The 23,239-nt window shown below is 39.4% G+C and overlaps 1 protein-coding gene across 1 annotated transcript in view; it reads left to right on the forward strand.

Annotated features, from left to right (window-relative positions):
- The window catches only part of LOC149149215 (calmodulin-binding receptor-like cytoplasmic kinase 2), a 28,460-nt gene extending 5,515 nt beyond the window's left edge, over nt 1-22,945 (forward strand). Inside the window, exons 5-6 of the mRNA XM_089438803.1 lie at nt 20,403-20,701; nt 22,184-22,945. Of these exons, the coding sequence (XP_089294929.1) occupies nt 20,403-20,701; nt 22,184-22,498 (614 nt within the window). The 3' untranslated portion in view covers nt 22,499-22,945. The remainder of the gene's footprint in view (nt 1-20,402; nt 20,702-22,183) is intronic.
- Nucleotides 22,946-23,239: the final 294 nt, after the last annotated feature.

Genomic DNA, 23,239 nt, shown 5'->3' on the forward strand with positions numbered 1-23,239 from the left:
GACTTGGTATGTATGTGATATGTTTTGATTTTGATGACATCAAATAAGTTAATGAGATAACTGTAGTTTATGGTTCTACTTATTTTATGACTTATGTGTATGGAATATTTTAATTTCTTGTATGTTTGATCATCATTGATGTAGTAACTAGATGTATTAATATTTTGTAAATGTTCTAGTTTTTAAGAGATTTGGATCTTTATGCCTATATATATATCAGGTTACATTATTGAGGGAAAACTCGAGTCTTCTCCTCACTTGAGGATGGTATTGAGGGAAACCCTAGAATTTTTAGGGCACAAAGTGTTAGAAAATCAGAAAGGCAGACCAACTTAAAGTCAAGTGAAATCAACTATTCATTAGAGACTAAGATCATATAAGCATCTAAGTGGACCAAACTTGTTGGAAATAATACTGAGAGGGGGGGTGAATCAGTATTATCAAGTCAATTATTTTTCATTCCCATAATCAGATTCATATACGCTACTTCAGTTAAGGCAACTTGCGTGTATACGCGGCTGTGCTTAAGGCAATCAACGTATATCCTGCAAACTTACGATTTAGTTAATTCTTCATATATCAGTGCATCAGAACCATATATAACAGTAACCAGGTGCAGTAAAAACAGAGTAGATAGTTACACACACAAGAACACAAGATATAAGGTGGAAACCCAATGTGGGTGAAAACCACCTGCTGCAATCGTCTCTATCTTCTTTTTAAATGAGAAACTTCTTTTTACAATTTTTGTACTGGTGCAGACTTATACCAATACGCAGGCTTCTACCTGTAGAAGGCTACTACCTTCTCTCGTTCTCCAGATTCTCCTGGAAGGGAGCTACAACCCCCCTAGCTCTTGTACTCGCTGATATGTTTACTAGTACGTAGGTGCCGGTCTACAGAGGCTACAACCTTCTCTTTTTTTCCAGGGATCACGTTTCATAAATTTTCAGATTGGATCCATCAATAGCATCATTCAATCATCAAATATATCTGCATCAACCAATCTCCTTTTGCACCAACCAAAACTGAATCAACCAATCAACTTGACAACCCTTCAATCAGATCTTTCAAAATGCTGTAACCAGAATATAGTAACAGTAACCAGAATCCAAGCCAGAACCCAGAACACAGCAACAACAAACAGAAGTAGATAAAATATATTTTGTGAGATATGCGCTACTTGCTTTTGTCGAACCTGCGTGTATATGCACTTTTCTCAAGGCGAACTTGCGTATACGCTGTATTTATATGCAGAATCGGTGTGTATACGTGCCTTTTCTAAAGTGAGACTGCGTATAGATCTGTAAATGATGATTTAAACTTTACAACAATTTCAGACTTCAGTTATACCCAGATCATCATATTTACAGATTACAACATGCGCCAGTTATACAGATAAAAGATCAAAACCATATAGAGATACTTCACTTCAAGCCTTAAGATCTTGACCCATCAATAGATCTTTTCAAGCGCTAAGGTTCATCCTCAGTTCAGATCCAGCTATGCACCACAACCCAATAAACTGTATATCAGGTCTTACTCTTCATTAGATATGCATTACTTGAGTGCTCTTGCCTAATGATCTTCTCCTCCTTTTATAGTCTTAGGCCTTGCTCAATACCATGGACCAACACCACCTGGGGTCAACACTTTGGACCAGATACCTTGGACCAATACCATGGATCAAGATACTATGGACCAAATACCATAGACCAAAATTTAGTTTCCCAACATGTATGCACATTTCCTTCTGTGAAAGTGCATGTGTATGCTATACGCGCCTTTTGGTCTGCGAACCCACGTGTACACGCAACTTGGTCAATAGTCAACCTGTGTATACCTCTCTTTCTTCATTCTGTAGGTCTGAACTGTGATCTGTCATCTGAGTGAGTTGCCGTCAAGGACAACACTTGTGTCATATTGCCAAATCTGTGTCATAATGCCAACAATCTCCCCCTTTGGACTTGATGGCAACCCCAAATCACTCTCTCCCTTTGTCATCAAGGGCAAAGGGATATGCTCCCCCTGAGTTCATGCTGAAGTCTCTGATATGCTGAAGTGTGCTGATTGAGCTTCATGCTCCCCCTGAATATAAGCAAGGTCTCATACATACATAAAAGAAGAACATACATCATAAATGACCTTCCTATCACCAATGACTCATACATACATCCATCTCCCAACCAAGTGGAGATATACCAAGTCTGACTCATCCACCCAACCAAGTGGGGATATACCAATTGTTTATACATGTCAAAACAAGAACATTACATCATCCATCCCATGCATAGTGGGGAACCAAATAGGTTGTTAGATGACCTTTACAAAAAAAATACATGACATATATATAACAGAGACCAAGACCATGATAATCATCAGCAACTAGCGGCATCTGTCGATTAGCATCTAGATCAGCAACCAAGTACTCCCCCTGAATCAAAAACAACTGAGTGAATTCATACCAAGATCTTCTAAGATAATGCCAACAATGCATTATTAGAAGTATATGCTCCCCCTGAACCTGTGCCAGATGATCACTGTCAGATCCATATCAGATTCCTTTCATCCTAGATCTGGCCCACTTCTTTTCTTCAAATCAACATATACGCGACTGTAACCACCGAAACCAACGTATGTACGCGACTACGCTTCAGGAAACTTGTGTATAACCACTTTTCTCTAAAAAAAAGAAGTTTTAACAGCAAGATGAATCAACTACTCCTAGCTTCTGTCTGAGATATTCAAATGTCTCTCTGGGCAGTGGTTTGGTGAATATATCAACAACCTGTTCTTTGGAGGGAACATACTCCAATTTGACCTTTTGTTCAAGCACTTGTTCACGTAGAAAATGATATTTGATGGGTATGTGCTTGGTTTTGGAATGCATGACTGGATTTTTTGAAACACTGATGGCACTTGTATTATCACATAGAATGGAAATGGGTGGAGTACATGTGATCTGTATGTCTTGTAATGTTTGCATCATCCAAAGGAGTTGTGTGCAGCAAGATGCAGCGGCCACATATTCTACTTCAGCTGTAGATAATGCTATTGAGCTTTGTTTCTTGCTGAACCAAGACACTAATCTGGAACCCATATAAATGCACCACCACTTGTGCTTTTTCTATCATCAACGCTTTCTGCCCAATCCACATCTATATATACATGAAGTGTAAGATCTGTATCTCTAGGATACCATAAACCAAAATTCTGTGTACCTTGAAGATATTTGAAAATCCTTTTGACTACTTGAAGGTGTGATTCCTTTGGATTTGCTTGGAGTCTTCCAACTATTCCAACTGCATGCATGATGTCCGGACGGGTACCTGTTAGATAAAGCAAACTGCTAATCATGGACCTATAAGTTGGTTGATGTATTGCTGCTGATTCATCATTTGAGCTGAGACTGCATCCTGTTACCATTGGGGTACATACTGGTTTAGAATCTTCCATGCCATACCTTTTCAAGATCTGTTTGAGATATTTGGTTTGTGACAGAAAGATGCCTTCTTTATGTTGTTGAACTTGCAGACCAAGAAAATATGTAAGCACACCAAGCAAGGACATTTCAAATTCTTGCTGCATTATTGAAGAAAAATTCCAACTCATGGCTTCTTCATTGCTACCAAAAATGATATCATCAAACATACACAACAAGTATTAGCAATTTATTATTGTCAATCTTTGTATATATATTGCTATCAGTTGACCCTTTTGAAAAACCTTATTGATGGAGATATTTGTCAAGACTATAGTACCAGGGCCTTGGAGCTTGTTTTAGACCATAGAGAGCTTTTCTGAGTCTGCATACAAGTTTTGCATCATTTCCAAGAATGAACTTGTCTGGTTGCTCAATATAGATTTCTTCTTCTAAGTCTCCATTAAGAAAAGCAGATTTTACATCCATTTGGTATACTTTGAATTTCTGAAAACTAGAGAGAGCAAGGAACATTCTTATAGCTTCAAGTCTAGCAACAAGAGCAAAAGTTTCTTCAAAATCTATACCTTCTTCTTGAGCATATCCTTTACAAACAAGTCTGGCCTTGTTTCTAATCACTTCGCCATTTTCATTTAGCTTGTTTTTGAATATCCTTTTATTTCCTATGACATTCTTATCATGAGGTCTAGGAACTAATTCCCAAGTATTATTCTTTTCATTTTGCTCAAGTTCTTCATTCATGGCTTTGACCCAACATTCATCTTTGCATGCTTCACTTACATTTTGAGGTTCGGTGGAGGATAACAATGCTAGATAGCTTGAAGCTTCTGAAATAGTTCTTCTTGTCTGCACACTTGCCTCTTTTTGTCCCAAAATTTGAGTTTCTGGATGATTTTTCTGAACATACCTGGATGGAGTCTTTTCTTCTACCATTATCTCTTCTTCTGGTGCTTCATTGGTTTCTTCTTCAGAATTTGTCTGACTTGATGTGGAAGGATAATCCTCATCTTCTTCATGCTCTTCGGTTTTTATTTGCCTTGGATTTTTGCATGTTTCATCAACCACAATATCAATACTTTCAATAATTTTCCCAAGTCTTTGTTATAACATTTATATCCTTTACTTCAGGAAGAGTAACCAAAGAGAATACCTTCATCTGCTCTGGGCTCAAACTTACCAAGTTTTTCATCAGTCCTTTTGATGTAACATTTGCTTCCAAAAACTTTGAAGTATTTTACAGTAGGAGTCTTACCATACCAAAGTTCATGAGGAGTTTGAGTGTTGTTTCCCTGAACGTTTGTTTTGTTGAGAATAGTGACAGCAGCGAATGCAGCTTCACCCCAGAAGGTTGCAGGAGTTCCAGACTCATCTAGCATAGCACGAGCCATTTGTTGAACAGTTCTGTTCATTCCTTCTACCACTCCATTTTGTTGAGGAGTCCTTGCAGTGGAGAATTCCCTTCTTATTCCATGTTTTTCACAAAAGTCAAAGAATTCATCTGAGGTAAATTCCCCTACTTGATCAGATCTGAGACATTTGATTTTGCGATCTAATTCATTCTCAACCAAAGCTTTGAAGGATTTGAATTTTTCAAATGCTTCATCTTTATGCTTCAGAAGTCCTATCCAATACATTCTGGAAAAATCATCAATGAACAATATAAAGTACTCTTCTCCACGAGGTGACTTTTTCCTTGATGGACCACATAAATCAGTATGAACAAGTTCAAGAGGCTTACTAGCTGATCCTTCATTTTCAGCGAAATGAGCCTTGGTTTGCTTACCATATTGACATGATTTGCATATTGTATTCTCTGGAATGCGAATATCAGGAAGATCACGAATAGCTTGGTATTTGCATGCTTTCCTTATTTGAGGGAAGCTTAGATGCCCCAATATTCTGTGCCATAGCCATTGTTCATCAGTTTTGCTTAGATAGCACTGTTGTTGTCCTCCCTTGAGTATGTATAAGTTATTTGGAGTTCTTCTACCTTTGATCATGGTTTCACTTGTATCAAGCTCACGAACAACACATCCATTTGATCGAAATACTACTTCATTTCCTTGATCACACATCTGACTTACACTCAACAGGTTATGCTTTAGACCGTCAACATACATAGATTTCCAGCTTTAACCTTTTCTTTTAAGAGAACAGAGCCTTTACCTTTTATGACAGTAGGAGTGTCATTTCCAAATGAGACCTTCTTTTCCTTTTCTAAGGCATTATATGATTGAAGTTTTTCTTTGTCACCTGTTATGTGTTTTGAGTATCCACTGTCGATGTACCACTGATTTTCTTGTCCTTCTGCATACAAGGCTATACCACATCTTTCTGGTTGCGGTTCTTTCTTTTTCCATATTTTGGGACTGAATGAGGTATTTGCTGAAATTTACTCCTGCATTCAGATTCTTCATGACCAAAGTTGTTGCAGATAGAGCATTCTATTTCATTTTTGAGAAGAGAAAAGTTATTGTAGGTCCGTTTCATGATCCTTGCCACATTCCTTTGATTTCGTGCTTCTCTCGTCATGATGGTCTTGTAAGCAACACATTGAGCAACTTTGTGTCCAAAGTTATGACATGAAAAGCATTGGCCATTAAAGAAGTTCTTACGATTATCGAATCTACTGACTTGATGATTGTAATTTCTATTGGCATTCATTCTTGAAGCAGATTGAGTATGATTTACCTGAGGTTTGTTGTAACTCCTGTTCATCCTTGAAGAGAATTGTGCCTGATTTACCTGGTGATCTGCTTTATGTCTTTGCTGACAATTGTCAACCTGTTCACTTCTCTTTGCTGCATCAAGATAGCTTTTAGTGGAAGTAGACGACTTCTGTGCTTGAGATGCTTCTTCAGTATATCCAAGACCTGTCTTTATCATAGGAGAATGCTGCACTTCGATAATTTCATTTAATGTTTCTGATCCTTTGGCAAATCTAAGATTGAGAGCTTTTGTTTTCTCAATACCCTTTCTTGGACCCATAATTTCACATTCAAGTTTTTCATTGTGTTTTTCTCTTCCAGCAAGTTGGAATGTCAGAGTATCTATAATCATATTCTTTTCTTCTAAACAGATTTTGAGTTTAGAGATTTCTTCATAAAGATCATCTTCGTCTAAAGCATCCAAGAAATTATCATCATCAAAAGCCATCAGAAGTCTATAGTTATCACTATTTTCATCTTCATCACTATTTGATATACCATCGCTATCTTCATGCGTATAGTAACTCTTCTTACTTACACTTTGTTTTCTATTCCATTTTGCTTATTCTTTACCTTTATCAAGCTTATCTTTATGAGGACATTTGACAACATAATGACCGACTCTTCCACAAGCAAAACATTTGAAAGATAGTTTACCTCTGAATCTTCCGGAACCCCATTGAAGGTTTTTGACAAAGTTTGCTTCTTCTTCTCCTTCTGAAATATGCCATGATTCTTCTCTTCCTGCAGCTTTAAATGCAACTTCTCTCATATCTGATGGACTTCCTTTTCTCATTTCGAAGGCAATTAAGAATTCGTGCAGCTATGTCATAGTAATAGTCTGAAGATCCTGCTTTTCTTCTATGGCAGATACTTTTGACTCGGCTTGCTTTTCCACCCCTCTAGTGTGCCTTTTACTTCTTTTTGATAATGTTTTTATATTGGGTGCATAGCTCAAGGCATAGAGCTTGCTTTTTATGATATAACATTCAATTTTACCCCTTAAGATGAGACAGTTTATCACTCATTAGGGTTGGGACATGCAAGGTTCCTTTTGATGAAATGGAGCATCAAGTGCTCAAGAACCCGGTGATGGCTAATGAGGAGGGTAGAGCTCATGCTAGGATTTTTTCCGCATGCTAACTCATGTCTCTGCCATCTTTTGCATTTTGACTTTCCTTTTCTTTTATTTGTGGCCATATTATGCTTTTCCATTGTTTTCGCTGCATCAACCTCTAGGGAAATGTTTCCCAACCCTACTCAAGGATGTGGATAAGAGGGTGCCAAATCCTAATGAACCAATGACAAGTTAAACCCAAATAGTGGAGATGGTATATAAAGGGCTAATAATTTTTCATGGAAAGTGTTAAGTATGGTGTAAGGGAAAATGAACACGCTATTTCAATCTGGGTTTTCCAAGTAGTGTCCCTCCTGTAACCCTAGGACCTTAAGGGAGGCCCCACTAGGCTAGGGATAAAAATTGACCCCCCTGTAAGGTGAGAGAACAAATTTACAGTCAAGATTGGTTAATCTTCCAGATCACCCCTTTATCCATACTAAATGCCCAAAACAACAAGCATAAGCACTTGATTGCAAAATGACCAAAGTACCTCTTGAGTAGCAGCCCACATTCATGTAAGAGGAATGTCGGATGGTGAGAGGTGCATTGTTGATGCAAATGGCAGAGGCATATGGCACATCATCATCAAGAAGTGAATGTTAGGGGCTACTAGCTGGCTAGTTGTCAAATGTAGGAGAAACATTTTTCTTCCATGGGGTTACCCATTTTTGGTGGGTAATGATAACCAAAGTACCACATGGTAGGTAGAATTTGGCCTATGTGATGATAGGTGCACAATGAAGTTGTTGAGTAAGAAAATGTTTCCATTACTTCTCTTTGTCCATAAGCTCACTTTTACAAATAAGTTACTTTGACATGAAGTGACCCATTTTAATAAAATAAGTGAAAATCCCTTTTACAATGAAGTTACTTATAAATAGAAATTGCATGCACAAATTAACTTAAAAAAATAACATTAAAGTTACTATATAGTGATTTATTTTTATAGTTAAATGAGATGTACTTTACAATAAAATTATGTGATAAGTGAAAGTATCATGAACTTTTCAAAAAGTAACTTAATGAAAATAAAAGCTTCTTATTAATAAAGTAAATTTCAACTAACTAAGCCAATGCCAAATATATAACAAATGTTATGAAAGGGGGGAGGGAGTGTGGTTTTATTCTTGGCCTAAAAGTACATACTTGCCCCCGAAACTCTTGTTTTTTCTTGCAATAAACTTTAACACAGCCACACACACAAAACAAATGAAATTTTGGAAAAAAAAAAGGAGAAGAAAAAAACTTTAACAAGATTGGAATGATCTTGAGTAGCCTACTCAGAAAATGCAAGTTTCCCTCTATTTCTAATTTGCTGAGATCATATAAGGCATAGAGAAAAGAACGTACCTAGAATATAACTTTTTCTGCTGTGTTTGGGGTTCATCGAGATTGCATAAAGTGCACAACAAAGAGCATACACAGACCGAAAAGGGTTAGCAATCCAAAAATATAAATAGAAAAAACGGAATACTAACATTGTATATAAAAAGAATTTAAAAATTGTAATGAAACTTTATGCCTTCGAATCTAACAAAATGGTTGTATCTTGGCAAATAGAGAGCTTTTTGGGTGAAAGGAAAAATGTTTCCAACTGAAAGTAGTGCTTTGGGCACAAAACAATCCTCTTAGGCTAAAAATGCACATAAATAGTAGAATCCAAAAATTCTTTGAAGCATGTAGCAAGTTAGCAACACAAGGTCAAGATCTCAATCAATAATGGGATCAAGTCTTCATAGGAGCTTTGATACTATGTTCGATACACAAGGTATTTTCACACAGGTTGAATAACTTAAGTGACTGCTCACATATACAAATCAAAGATTAGTACACTAGTGTTTTACATGGTTAAAACCCTTAAAGAGAGAAACAATGTGCAACCCTAGCCAACATGACCACTCGATAAAATATATTAATGCAAAAGGAAAAAGTTTGCATATGAGTTTCTCACAATATACGATCAACAAATGACCCTACAAGCTCATTAAATGGAGATCATGGACCAATTGGGTGGTAAGCCATGGATCAATATAGCTGTTAGTATCGAGGAGAATATGAATTGTCGAATCATTTTATGTCTAGAACATATCGTGACCATTGGATTACAATGCTACAAATGCATCCTAATGAATACTAAGGAAACACATTAAAAAGACACAACTTTACCTAAAGACAATTTAGGCCAAGTTAATCTTAACTAACTTCTAAGTCTTTAAATATCCTTAAAAAGACATGAATAAACCTATACCCTTGCTTTATCTTTTATAGACTAGGAGAGGAGTATATGCATTGAATATGGACACATGCACATTGCCCTTATCTACATGCATGCAGCTAATTGAACATAGACTTAAGCTACAATTAGAAAAATACTTAATAAATTGAAATTAAGACATCCAATTGCATGCACCCTCTTTCACATAACTTAGAAACAACATGCAATGTCATAGAACTAGAATTTAAGGATTACCTTATCCTATCCTATTTATAGTTGATGCATGCATGAATGTGCCTTCAATTATGGAAGCCCAGATATAGTGATGCACACTCATATACGAAGCACCATACATCATGAAAATCAATGTTGTACAGATCTATTGTGTGTGTGATGCTTCTATAACAAAAAAGTGCCCAAATGAACCATACTTGTGCACAATGCTATAGAAAAGTATCCTAGGTACACTCTCTAACGCTCCCTCTTACCAAGGAAAGTGTTCCCCACCAATCCAAACCTTATCTTGAACATCTCCAACTTCTTATTTTCCAAGGGCTTCATCGAAATATTTACAACCTTTTGATTTGTATGAATATCTTGTAGAACAATTGCTCCGTTTTGCTCTGTGTCCCTAAGAAAATGGTATTTGATGTCCATATGCTTGGAGTCGTCATGAAATATTCAATTCTCATCGTCTGATACATCATACAGCTCCAATTATCATTATAAACCATCATAGGCTCCCACATTTCACATGTTATCTCTATGATTAACTTGCGAAACCAGATGGCTTCACAACTAGTAGAACCAACTACCATATACTTGGCATCTATTGTACTCAATACCACTAAATCGTACTCCTTTTTTGAACAAGGAAATCACTCCTATACCCACATTGAAGCAGCATCTTGAAGTACTCTTCCTGTCACTTGCATTGTCTGCCCAATCATAATCAACAAATCCATGCAATCTCAACTCACCATCTCCTACCTATTTTAGACCATAATGTATGGTGCTCTTCAAATATGAACCAAATATTTTGTAGCTATCTAGTGAATACTCCTTGGCTCAACCATGAATTGGCTTAGAAAAACCTCCCTTCTGTACCCTACTACACCTCTAGACCCAAGGAATAGTGCATCAGTCCAAGGTATTTCATGTCAAACTCTTGTGCCAACACAACCATGCAACCTTTAATGAGCCTCTTTGAACTCCTTGTAAGTATCATATCATCCTACATGTAGGACCAAAACAAGCAAATTGGATATATCAAATAAATAATAGAAATTGGGATCTGCAATAGTTTTGGTGAAGCTAAAACTTAACATGTACTCATCAATCCTGGAGACCAAGCATGGGGTGCTTTCTTAATCCCATAAATGGATTGCTTGAATATGCACACGAGTTTCATGCCTATGCACCTCAAACCCTATTGATTGGATAAAAAATGCTATAGTCTCATCTCCTCTCCATTGAAATCATCCCACAAGTGCTTGAACTCAAGTAGGCTTCTCTTGACCATAGATACTTGGGACAAAATTGTGCCACGATGGTCTAAAGCCATTAAGAGAAATCTGAACTAGCTCATTATCCTCAATTGTGTCTCCGACTACTATAACTTGATCTCTTAGTTTTGCTATCTTCATGATATAGCTTGTCATTATATTTGTCTTGCTCATGCAGTTAATGCTAAGCTTGTTCTTTAAGAACATATTTTTGGATACATTCACACTTTCTTATAAGGTTCCCAAGTCATCATACATCTCTTTTGCAGTGTTCGTCCTGATGATATGATGGATCAAGTGATATTCACTAATTCCAACAGGATTCGCTTTGCTACCACTGCCTTCCTGTTGTGTTCTACCAGATCTTGGGGATCTGTAGGTGGCACAGCCACCTACTCAACAAGTTACCACAAATCTGCGATTTTTAAAGAAACGGTTATCTTAACATTCATGGTACAAATGACTTTGTTGCATATTGGGAGTTTCCATTGTTACAACATCAAACAAGCTACACTTTACGATCATTATATCAACAAGGGCTTCTCACCCCACAACTTGTATTAGGTCCATGTACCAATCATTGGCACAATTCACTTAGATCACTAAAGTTTGGACATATTTCCCACGAAAACCCTTTAACGACTCTCCCTGTTTCTCACCCGTAACCTTCCCGTAGTCCTCCCGCAGCTCCTCCTCTCGTTTCTGCGGCTCTCCCACAGCCCGTTTCTCACCCGCAACCTTCATGCAGTCCTCCTGTAGCCACAAATCCACCATTCTATTGCTCCGACCTGTACTGGTGACAGCGGGGTGCAATCGTAGACTTTCTCCTTGGCCACCATGTCAGAGCAGCAACACATCAACGACCCCGGGGAAGCTGAAATGCTAGATTTCAACAACAGAGGTCCGCTGAAGTACTTACAACAGTGCCACAACAAAGATGAGAACATATACAGCCCCACCGATATTGCATTATAAACAGATTTCGCTTTCTAGACATCCCAAATTAAGCAAATTATGAAGAAAATGGAACACCTAGAGGCGGAAAATCGTGGACTACGAGCCGACATCGACATTTTATCAAATAAAGTTCTATCGATAGAGGAAGACAATGCATTTATCAGAAAAACATTGCAGGAATACCGAGAACAAAATGCGGGACAAAAATCCGACGAGACATTACAGGCGGAGATCAGAGATCTTAAAAGCAAACAGGAGGAAATCAGGTCCCAACAAGTGTCCCTTAAACAAGAAACAGATTTGCACATTAGCACATGGGAACAGGTGGTCAAAGGAAAAGACAAGGCTCCTCTGCTCATAGCGGTGGAAGAAGTAGTACAGGCAAAGCTCATGGAAGAAAGAACCCGAAGAGGAAGAGAACTAAATCTTAAAGTAAGAGGACTCCCTACACCTACCTCATATCGACGGGGAACAGGTTTCTATGCAACACTCTCGACATACCAGACATAACCTTGGACAAACCCTGGCTAGGACAGGACTCTACCCTCTTCTTCAGATTCCGTGACTCCTCGAATAGACTTCGAGTGCTCCGAGCCAAGCAAAAGCTATTTTCCCTTTCGAATAAAGTGTTTTTGGATGAAGACCTCACAAGAGCTCAAGTAGCTGAACTGAAACAAGCCAGGAAACAGGTTGCAGTAGTAAGACAAGCAGGGAAATGGGAAGTGATTAGAAATCTTCAAGCAGTTATTCGGGACACCTTCCCCTCGGGATGGGCACCCTGCTCAGGTAACTCCAAATGACGGGCACGAATGGAGAGGAGGCGGGGCATGGATCTCTCGGTTCACTGCTGGAATGGTAATGGCTCCTTCTGGTCCTCACCAGGCCTACTTTATGAAGCCCTTAGCTCAGCGGACATCCTCCTGGTTACCGAGACTCATGCGAGCCCAATTCGGTCTGTCCCCGACATTATAGGATACCAGTGGACCGCAACTTGCAGACATGAGACTCGGAGTTTAGGGGGTGTCAGGGGATCAGGAGGTGTGGCTTGCCTCGTCCGTGATAGCCTCAGGAGCAGAGTATTAGTAGTTGTGACCGATGAGTTTGCCAGATTCATGTGGATTCAGATCAGAGCCAGAACATCACTGCCGAGAGACATTTATATCGCAATCTGTTACTTCCCACCTATCTCGTCTTCCTACGCTATTCACAATAGCTCAGATGGAGACCCTTTTACAGACCTGTACTTTGACATCACCAGGTTTTTGGCAGTGGGGGACGTCATTCTCACAGGAGACTTCAACGCTCGAACTAAAGATCTCCAGATCCTTATGCATGATAGAACAGAGGATATATTTTGCACTCGAGGGATTGACCCGATCACGATCGGCATGCACCGGACATCCGAGGATCAATTGGGAACCACCACAACCTATGGGAAATATCTGCTACAGTTGGGAGAATCTCATGAGCTGGTAATTCTAAACGGCCTACCATGTTTCCCATCCTCGCACTTCTTTACCTACAGACCATTTGGAGGCGGGGCAAGTGTGGTTGACTATGCTATTGCAAACCCGAATCTCCTTCCTTACATCAAAAATTTCTCGATCACCCCCATCCCCCTCGCAGATCACGCACTCCTCTCATTCTCACTGCAGTTTGACCTCTCGAATCCACCCCCTACCCTTCCCCGCAGCCCTCCCAGAACCACCTTCCGATTTGAGGAGGGTGACCCTGATCTCTTCTCCTCTATCCTTAGGCAGACTCTCCCATCGAAGTCCCAGTTCACCTCCCTCAGCTCCGCCAAGGACAAATACCAGTGCCTCTCATATGCAATCTGGAAAGCTGCGCTCCAATCCTTCCCCTTCTACCCGTTCCGTCACCACCTCTCGCAAACCGGGAAATTGCCCTATGAACAACTGGTATGACCAGGAATGTAAGTCTATGCATTGGGACCTCCGACATGCCTTCCGGAACTCTTTACCTACATACCTAGACCTCTGTTCAGCTTATCGTCGCCTCCTTCGCCGCAAGAAACGCCTTTTCATTGCCCATAGGAGACAGGTTCTTTCTACTCTCCTCCTTCGCTCCCCTAAAGATTTCTGGGGGACCATCCTTTCTCGACGCTCTCCTAGCCCAATCGACCTTGATCCTGCCTCTATGTTCTCTCACACCTCCCAACTATATGACATCCCTGGGCAGCCCCTGATTCGGGTTACTTCCCCCCCACCTCCTGCCACCTCTTCTCCGACAAAGATATCAGGGAGGCAATATGGACAATGAATAGTAGCAGGGCAGCAGATGAAGAAGGCTTCCAGGCAAAATTCTTCAAGCATGGACTTCACCCCCTAGTAGGATATCTGGTGGACCTTTTCAACCAGGTGGTTCGAGATGGATTTCTGGATAGCTGGTCACACCACATTATCTACCCGATCCACAAGTCAGGGCCTACTTCCGATCCCAACAATTACAGGACAATCATGGTTGGGCACACATTCTCCAAGTTATATGCCACAGTACTCCACAGGAAACTCTCCCACTTTCTTGAGCAGAGACAACTCAGGGCCAAGGGCCAAGCAGGTTTCCGTCCAGGCCACCAGACGATCGACCACATCCTTACTCTTCGAGCGGTGATCGAGGAGGCTAGGCATTGATCCTCTAAAGTGTACTGTTGCTTCGTAGACTTCCGGAAGGCCTTTGACTCAGTTCCAAGGGAAGATCTTTTCCAGAGGCTAAGAGAGATTGGTATTTCCTTGACTCTCCTTAATGCTATCATGTGTCTCTATGAGGCTATCCTTGGTCGTCTCCGCACAGTGGGAGTAATGTCGGATTTCATCCGAAGCACCATTGGAGTCAAGCAAGGATGCCCCCTTTCACCTACTTTATTCGGGATATATATCGATGAACTTGAGTCCTTCCTCCTAGAGCATATACAGGATACAGATGGATGTCTTCTTCACCAGGTCTTGATTTCCATCTTCTTCTTTGCAGACGATATTGCCCTCATTGCCTCCTCCCAAGAAGGCCTGCAGAGACAGCTGGATGCGCTCGCAGCTTTTTGTGACCGGAGGCATCTAACTGTAAACTTGGGTAAAACCAAAGTGATTATCTTCAATTGAGTCAAGAAAACCTCAGATTTCCACTTCCTATTTAAAGGAGAAGAGATCGAGATTGTCAGCACCTATACTTATTTGGGAGTTCAGTTTTCAGGGCCTCGCTTCACCCTGCGGCCAGCCCTTCAGCCTCGGATCAACAAAGGGTATGGCTCCCTAGCCCTTTTGGAGAAGCAGTGTTTCCGACACCATTTCCAGGACATCTCGTCCAAAATGAGCATCATGGACACCTTGATTCGCCCCACAGTGCTTTACGGCTCAGAGATTTGGGGTCCCTCTCTCCTAGAGTCAGATTGGGCTTCAGTGGAGTGAGTCCAGACCCTCCTTTTGCGACGTTTCATCAAATGCAAGCAGACAGTACCCTAGCACATCATTCTAGTTTAGTTTGGGCTCAGCCTTTCCGTCTAGAGGTAATTTTCAGGTTAGTGTCCTTCCTGCACAGACTCTAAGACCTGGCAGACGCGAGGAAGGGTCATGAGATACCTGTATTTAGCATATTGCTCCTCGAAGCACATCGCCCGTATGCAGATAGGCTGATCCAAATGTTGGCACACCAGTGTGACAGAGATTTTGGAGGCTTCAGGGATTCAAATTGATCGCCTCCCTCATTTTCAGTACTCTTTGAATGCTCCTGGCCACCTTCTTCTCAATCAACAAGAGCTGAATAAAATCATTAAGGAGGATATTTACAGACGATACATTCATACTACATGGACCAATCCTCCCAATGGGTTGCGCCCAAAAACGACCTTCTACGCGGAGCCCTGCCTAGAGATCAGGGATGGGCTCATCATCAGACCTCAGTACACGTTCTAGCATTGGATGCATGCCCTTAGAATCCCCCTCGGGCAATTCAAAGTTGGATCTCACAGACTCTGGGTGGAAACAGATCATCACATTGATAGGGTAGATAGGATCTGCCAGCTCTGTCATTTACAGGAGATAGAAACAGAGACACATTTCATCTTCGGATGCCCTGCGTACTACGAGATCTGAGGCCGTTTCCATTGTCTCTTCAGGTCCTCTCAGACCTTGTCCAGCTTCCTCAGATATGTTGATCCGAGATGCCTAGCACTTTATCTCCAGGAGGCCTTCAGATTTCAGGCCCGTTTTCTTCAGCCTCCCACCAGATCGGACACTACGCAGAAGATCACGGACTTCTTTAGGGTGCTACCCTCAGCACGGGGCACCAAAAGAACCATGGACCATCCCACTGACACTGAAAACAGATCAGTGCGGTCCCGGAGGGGCTGACCCACCAGACTACACCAACGCTCTAGGATTTCTTCTCTCGACCTCAGATGTTAGGAGTAGGGGATAGACAGGATATGCTTCCCCCTCCTCTTCTTCTTCTTCTTTTTCATCTCTACTTCATCGTAGCGCTCTGTCTCGAAGCCGAGAGCTCCTTGCTTCTTCATTTACATTTTAGATGTATTTCTTGCTTTTTAAAAGAAATGTTAAAGGGGACCGTTTGGTCCACTGACTTGCATGATGTAATCATTGTAACCGACAGTCCCATTGACCTACTATGGTCATTTGTTGGACATTAATACAATTATCTTATCTTATCTTATCTATCTCTACCCTAGACAACTTGCTTCTCCATACATGGAATCTAGAAGATTTCAAACATTGGTCTCTAATACCATGATAGATTTTCTTAAACCATGTTAAGTAGACTTTGCACTTGAAGAATTCTTAACCAACTAGATAGTCGAACTGTAAAAACCACTCAAAAGTGTTGTTCTAATAATGCTAAAATATGCTAACACATATGTTCCACCAGGTCTCTAGCACAGAGGAACACGGGAGCGGGGAGACACAAGGGGGATGTGTGGGAGCACCCCTAAATTTGAGGGAAATTCAGGGGGGATGGGGGACGTCGAGGTTCTTAGCATACAGGTTACTGTCTCTAAAATTATAAATATAAAAATAGTAATGATAAAATCCCAACAATAACAAATTGTCTCATGCAAATTCATCGTTGTGCAATCCAGTGGAAACACTGTAATACGGAAATCCTGAAAACTGTTAAGTCTGCTGAATTCCGAATGGGATGTGAAATTCTACTTTCTCCATAAGAAGTCCAATGAGGTTGGAAAAAATAATTACCAAGGTCACATGTGCCTCAAGGCTCAAAAATCTTTGACATCCATCTTTGTTCTATCTTCATGGAATGTTGGAGAAAAAATCTAATGGTGGGGGTGGGGGCAGATATCCCCATTACAATAGGGAAATGTTTCCCCAAGAATTTCCCTGAGTGTTCCCCAAAGGAGAATGCGGGGAAACATTTCCCCAGGCACTCCCCCATCCCAAGAGTGTGGGCAAACATTGGGGGAGTGCCCCCCACAGTGGGGGATGTGTTCACATGGAACACTGGCTAACACATACTATAGAAAATATAGAAAATATATAACTAAAACTCACATTTCTGTCCTAAATCACAGTGCTGTTAATAAGCAGGAATACAAATTACAACATACTAAATCACTGTTAAAAGCAAAACAGAAGCTCAAAAGATGAACTGTCAAAACTTGTTATTTCTTTCTCATTAATTCTGAACTGGAATTTGTTATAGGAAAAATGCAACAGGCTACTTCATTGCTTGTTGCTGAACTAAATGAATGAGCCTATACCCTTGCTTTCTCCTTTATAGATGGAGAAGAGTAAGCCCAATGAATCTGGACACATGTACAACAACACATCCATTGGAGATGATCTGAAGCATTCAAACATGGATCCTCATAGAGATCTGTACCCTTATCTGTATGTATGCACCTAACTAAACTTGCACTTAATCTACATTTAGAAGACTGCTTAATAAAATGAAATTAACACATGCGACTGTGTGTGCCCTCTTTTACTTAGAAATGATATGCAATCTTCTAGAACTGGAATCTAACAATAACCTTAGCTTATCCTAACTATAGATAGCACATGCATTCATGCATGCACCTTCAATGGTGGAAGCATAGAATCCTAGATATAGTGATGTGCCCAGTGTTGTATGCATCCATTGTGTGTGTGATGTTGCTGTAACAGAAAAACGCTTATATCAGTAACACGTGGAAAATGCTGTAGAAGACTATCTGAGCTACACTCTTTAACAACTTCTCACTGTAATAATGCAAAAGCTAATTTAAGCCCAAACAAATTTTCACTTTTCGATTTGCCACCAAACAAAATCTTTCTTTTGTTGGAGACATACGTTCTACTACCTCCCTCCCCTAAGGAGGATTCAGAAAAACATGGAACATCCTGCAGTTACTCTAGAGAGTTAAGGACCTCAATAGGATGGGAAATCTGCCCCCAGAGGAGAAAAAGAATATCCTCATAAAAGTTCAGGATTTGTTGAAAAGTAGTTTTAAGTGTAGAAGAACCAGTCCTCCATCATTCTATCCAGAATCCCGATCTGGAAGCTCCTAGAGGCATCCCAGCGTAGAGCCAGACAGGGAGGCCATCGAATAAAAAGCCCCGGGAACCCTCCTTTGATCAAGATTGGCTTGGGTATCCCAACGTGAGATGAACCTAATAGGTGACTTGCTTCAAAGAGCTAGAAATGGGGGAATATATTATAAAAGGGAGGAGCACAGAAATTGTGTACTGTCTGAGCTGAAGGCATTGGATAACATCCTAAGAAAGTCTCTATTAGAATTCAAAGAACTTTTGATTGGATCGCTCTTTGATTTAGTGATTGTAGCCAACAAAAATGTAGGCTCTTCCCCTATGCCTGCACCTCTCACTGTTCTTGGCATGGCAGTTAATCCAATTTCTTATGGAGATCTAAAGCTGAATGTTCATTTCTTGCATTTTGTTATGTAATCAGTTTGTAAGGCAGAATTCTTGTGACTTAGAAGGAGAGAAAATTGGCTTGCATGCAACTCTGTAGGAGCCAAGCCTCTCCCCATATTTTTATGGGTTTAAGCAAGAGCAAACAAAGCGCTGATGAATCTCACTGTTACTCCTACCATACAGGAACAGCCACAGGTTTTTTAGAAGCAATTCATCATAACCATTACTTCTATTGCATTGAGATATGGTACTATAAAGGCCTCGGACTAGAGTATTATTACAAAATTATGAGCTTACATAGAAAATAGCTTTAGTAAAAAGAGTCTAATGCCTAATAAAGATGTCACGAGGTACACAACAATGAAATAAAACAAAACAAAAGAGATACATTGATAAAGAAATTCAGTCATTATTTTGAAGTAATTCTGAAAATTAATTTTCCTTTCCATCATGCTGTGCACTAGAATGCTTTCTACAGGAATCAAGTAAGCTGTGGCCTAACGACACTTTTGGGGCACTACCAGATATGATGACCCTGTTTCAACTTTCAATGCCCAAGCTGCTCCCTCCTGCTGCTAACACTATCTCCTATGCTTACGAGGCTAGGTGCAAATCCTTTAATGACTTTCATTTTCATTGAATAAATACCCCTAAGATAGACTGATTGTAAAGTAGATCCTGTATTGAGTTTTGTACCCTCTCTAACGAAAAAGTTGGGGTTCAACTGTTTAATAAAATAAAGATTATATATTGAGGACTTGACTACAGCAATCAAACTAAATCAATCTCAAACAGAATGATCCCCAGCCTGTTAAGACTTTCTTGGTCTGGATAGACTTTAATAAATGAAATCTGAGAAGGAACCTCAAATTCATTTTATTTTTGGACCTTTGTATTTAAAATATTCGAGAGGTTTCACGGAAATTCAAAAGCAAATAATATAAAAACCTAAATTTGCATTCACCTTTCATTACATTAATGCAAGCCTTTGAAACTACGATTTATCTTTCCATTTCTTCATTCGGCATGTTTTGAATATTTAGTGTTGAATTAAGCTCACAAATGTTTGAAATAGGGCTCTACATATGTACTTCACTATTTTTCGTCCCTAATCCTTGCCTCTCCATATTTATATCCTTTGAACTTAAAATATTTCTCTATTAACGTAACTCGGATTCATCCTACGATTTTCCTTAATGATCCGTGATTCATGTATTTGTGAGAAATCGAAGTAATGTTCTCTGAAAGTGGCCTTGAGTTCACTCCTCACTTACTGTTCTGCAAACTGGAGAAATTCCATAGAATTCAGTTGAATATAATGATCTGCCATTCCTCAATCATTCCTTTTTGCAGCAGACAAAATAATCTCAAGAAATGATATTTCAAACTAACTTTGAATTTGTATTTAATTTCTCCCATGATATTCCACACTACTGATGTTTTTGTGCGAAAAATTAAGCCAGCAGCCTATAATTTTATCTTGTCATTTTAATGTAGAATGCTTCAAAATTTGTAGAGAATTGCAGAGCTGACCTTTAATTTCTTTCTTGCAGATCGGCCAATCATCCACAGAGATATTAAATCCTCCAACATTTTACTCACTGAAAATTTCAGGGCCAAAGTAGCGGACTTCGGCTTTTCCCGGCTTGCTCCAGAAAATAGTGGCACAACTCATATTTCTACACAAGTGAAAGGAACAGCAGGTTATTTAGATCCGGAGTATCTGAAGACCAACCAACTTACAGCCAAAAGTGATGTTTATTCATTTGGGGTCTTGCTGGTTGAGATGATTACTGGAAGGCGGCCATTAGAGCTTGGAAGGGAGCTCAGAGAGCGGATCACTGTAAGATGGGTAAGTCGAAATAATTCCCGCAGAATAGTCTTCTGCAGAATTCGCAGAATTCACAATATGCATCGAAGACAACAATATTTTCCAGATTTTAAAAGAATTTTTTGATTTTTCCTTGCAAAGCAGAGTATATATAAAAATAGAAAATAAAAGCCATGGTATTAACCTTTAAGCTTTCTTGAGAAATTTTGCGATCCACAAGAAATGACAATGAATCTCAGGAATGAATGAATTCTCTTGAACCAGACATTCTGTTGAAGAAATCATAGCTTTTCAAAACTTTACAAAATTTTAAATTTTCAAGTTTGACATAATTTGTACAGATTTAACAATGAATTATAGGTTTTGAGGAAATCTATAGGGAATTTATTGCAATATTTTGATGAATTGAATAATTTTTTGAATCATCTCTGGCTTTCGGATGCATTATTCAAAGCTTGTGAGAAACAGAACATTAGAAGCCAAGCTAGCTTGTCGAATTTTGGTTCATTCTGTCTTGTAATAAGAATCAAAATTAACTGTGGGTCATGATAATTCAGAACTTGTGTCTCAGTCTCTGTAGTTTGAAATAAAAGCACATTGCTGGTTTTGAAGAAAATTTTCAACAATATTTTATTTCTATATTCAAAATACACAGCATTGTTTGAAAGGACGGGAATGCAGGCTTTTAAAAGACTGTTTGTATGAGCTCTGTTTTTTTTTGTACCGTTTGTAGCCTGTCATAAGCTGCATTGTTGCTGAAATAACTGTACTTTTCAAGATCTCAGAACTCCTCTTGCGTCTATTCTGCTGCGGATTACAGATTCCTCTGTCCCTCCTGATATGTAGGGATCTCTCTTCCAATTGTCTCTTGAGGTCCTCATTGCTGCTGCGCACCAATGTTTCTTGAGGTCGTCATTGCTGCTGCGCATCAATGTTTTCTTTGGATCTGCCTGATTTTGGAGCTCTCGCTCTATCTGGTGCTTTTGGTACACATGGTTCATATGGAGATTTCATAGTTTTTTTTTTGTCTCTTTCTGGTGTGAGATTATCCGCTCCACCCACCTGATCATCCGTAATCCTTGCCTCATACATGGGTTTTATCTGTTTTTGCTGTGGTCCAGGCAATACTGTTATGCTGTATACATGACTTTATATTTCCTGTAATATAATATATTTGGTTTTTTTTCTTCTGAAAAAAAAAAAAGCTGCATTGTTGCTAAGAACTAAATTTTTCCCAAATAATCTTGGCCTTCAATTGCAGATCTTTTCAAAAAGTTCCCAATTAATTTCAACCTTTTTCTCAGATATTCGAGCTTTTTCAATTCTTAGTTAACTTTCACCTTTCGGACGAAATATCTCTTGTGATATTATCTTCCTTAATGGAGCTTTCTTATTTGTAATAATTTTAACAAGAATTTTCAAGATCGGGACGAAGTTCATGATCAGCCTGTATTTCCATGACATTTTTTTAGGTTTTTATCAATTTTAACTTTGCCTTTGCAGGCTCTGAAGAAATTCCTGGAAGGAGACGCGATTTTGGCGTTGGATCCAAAGGTTACAAGAAGTGCAGCAGCAAGCCTAGCGGTGGAGAAAGTTCTGGAACTGGCGTTTCAGTGCACTGGTCCTTCCAGACAAGACAGACCGAGCATGAGGAAAACTGCCGAAATGCTGTGGAATATCCGCAAGGATTACCGCGAGCTGTTTGCATCAAAGGCCGACGCGCTTTCAACCTCCGTACCTCCTTCGGAGGTAGCAATAGAGGAAGAAACAGTTGATATGGAAGAGGTTATTCATAAAATCGAAGCTCTTCGTTTCTGAACAGAAGAAAAGGCAAAGGTAAAGGTGGATGCCTGCGTTGAAAATCTGAACGGGAAACGTAGTCGGATTAGCATGACCTGTACCCAGAGTGTTGCGTTGTAACTTGTGGTTGGATATATATTTTGCTATTTTTTGAGTCACAGATGCGAACCTAGTCCGCCGAGCTCAGAGTCTGTATTTGTCATTTAGGAAGATTTGCAATGGAGTTATGTAATTAATAGCAATGAATTGTTTGATTGACTCCTGTACACTCTGCAAGATGTAGCTTTGGTTTTTCAGGAATTGGTTTTCACCCAAATACATGAAGGGATGTCTTTGCCCCCCCTGCAAAAGCTTTATTTAGGATCTCTGTATCTGGCGAAACAAAGTTATAAAGATGGCTTTGCCTTTTCGGGACTTGTATTTATATTTATGTTACTAATTCAATCGCTTCATATCCTTGAACAATGCCATCGATTCATAGCTATATTATTAATGAATATTTTTTATTTTCTTTATTTGAAACATTAAATAATATTTCTTTATTTTCTCTATTTGTAATATTAATAAATATTTTTTATTTTCTTTATTCCAAAATTTCATCGCTGTGGTGCTTACAAGGTTCAAATTTCTATGGTTACATTCATAATGGGTTTTTTAAATGTTGTTTTATGTTAAAATAAAAAAATTATTTTAAATAAAGATTATTAGAGTGAGTTTGTATTTTAATTAATTTTATTAATAAAATTAAGTTTTTAATAA

This window comes from Pinus tabuliformis, chromosome 9 (genome assembly GCF_031772625.1).
Source record: "Pinus tabuliformis cultivar Carrire ecotype Pingquan chromosome 9, CPIR1, whole genome shotgun sequence".
Classification (NCBI taxonomy): domain Eukaryota; kingdom Viridiplantae; phylum Streptophyta; class Pinopsida; order Pinales; family Pinaceae; genus Pinus; species Pinus tabuliformis.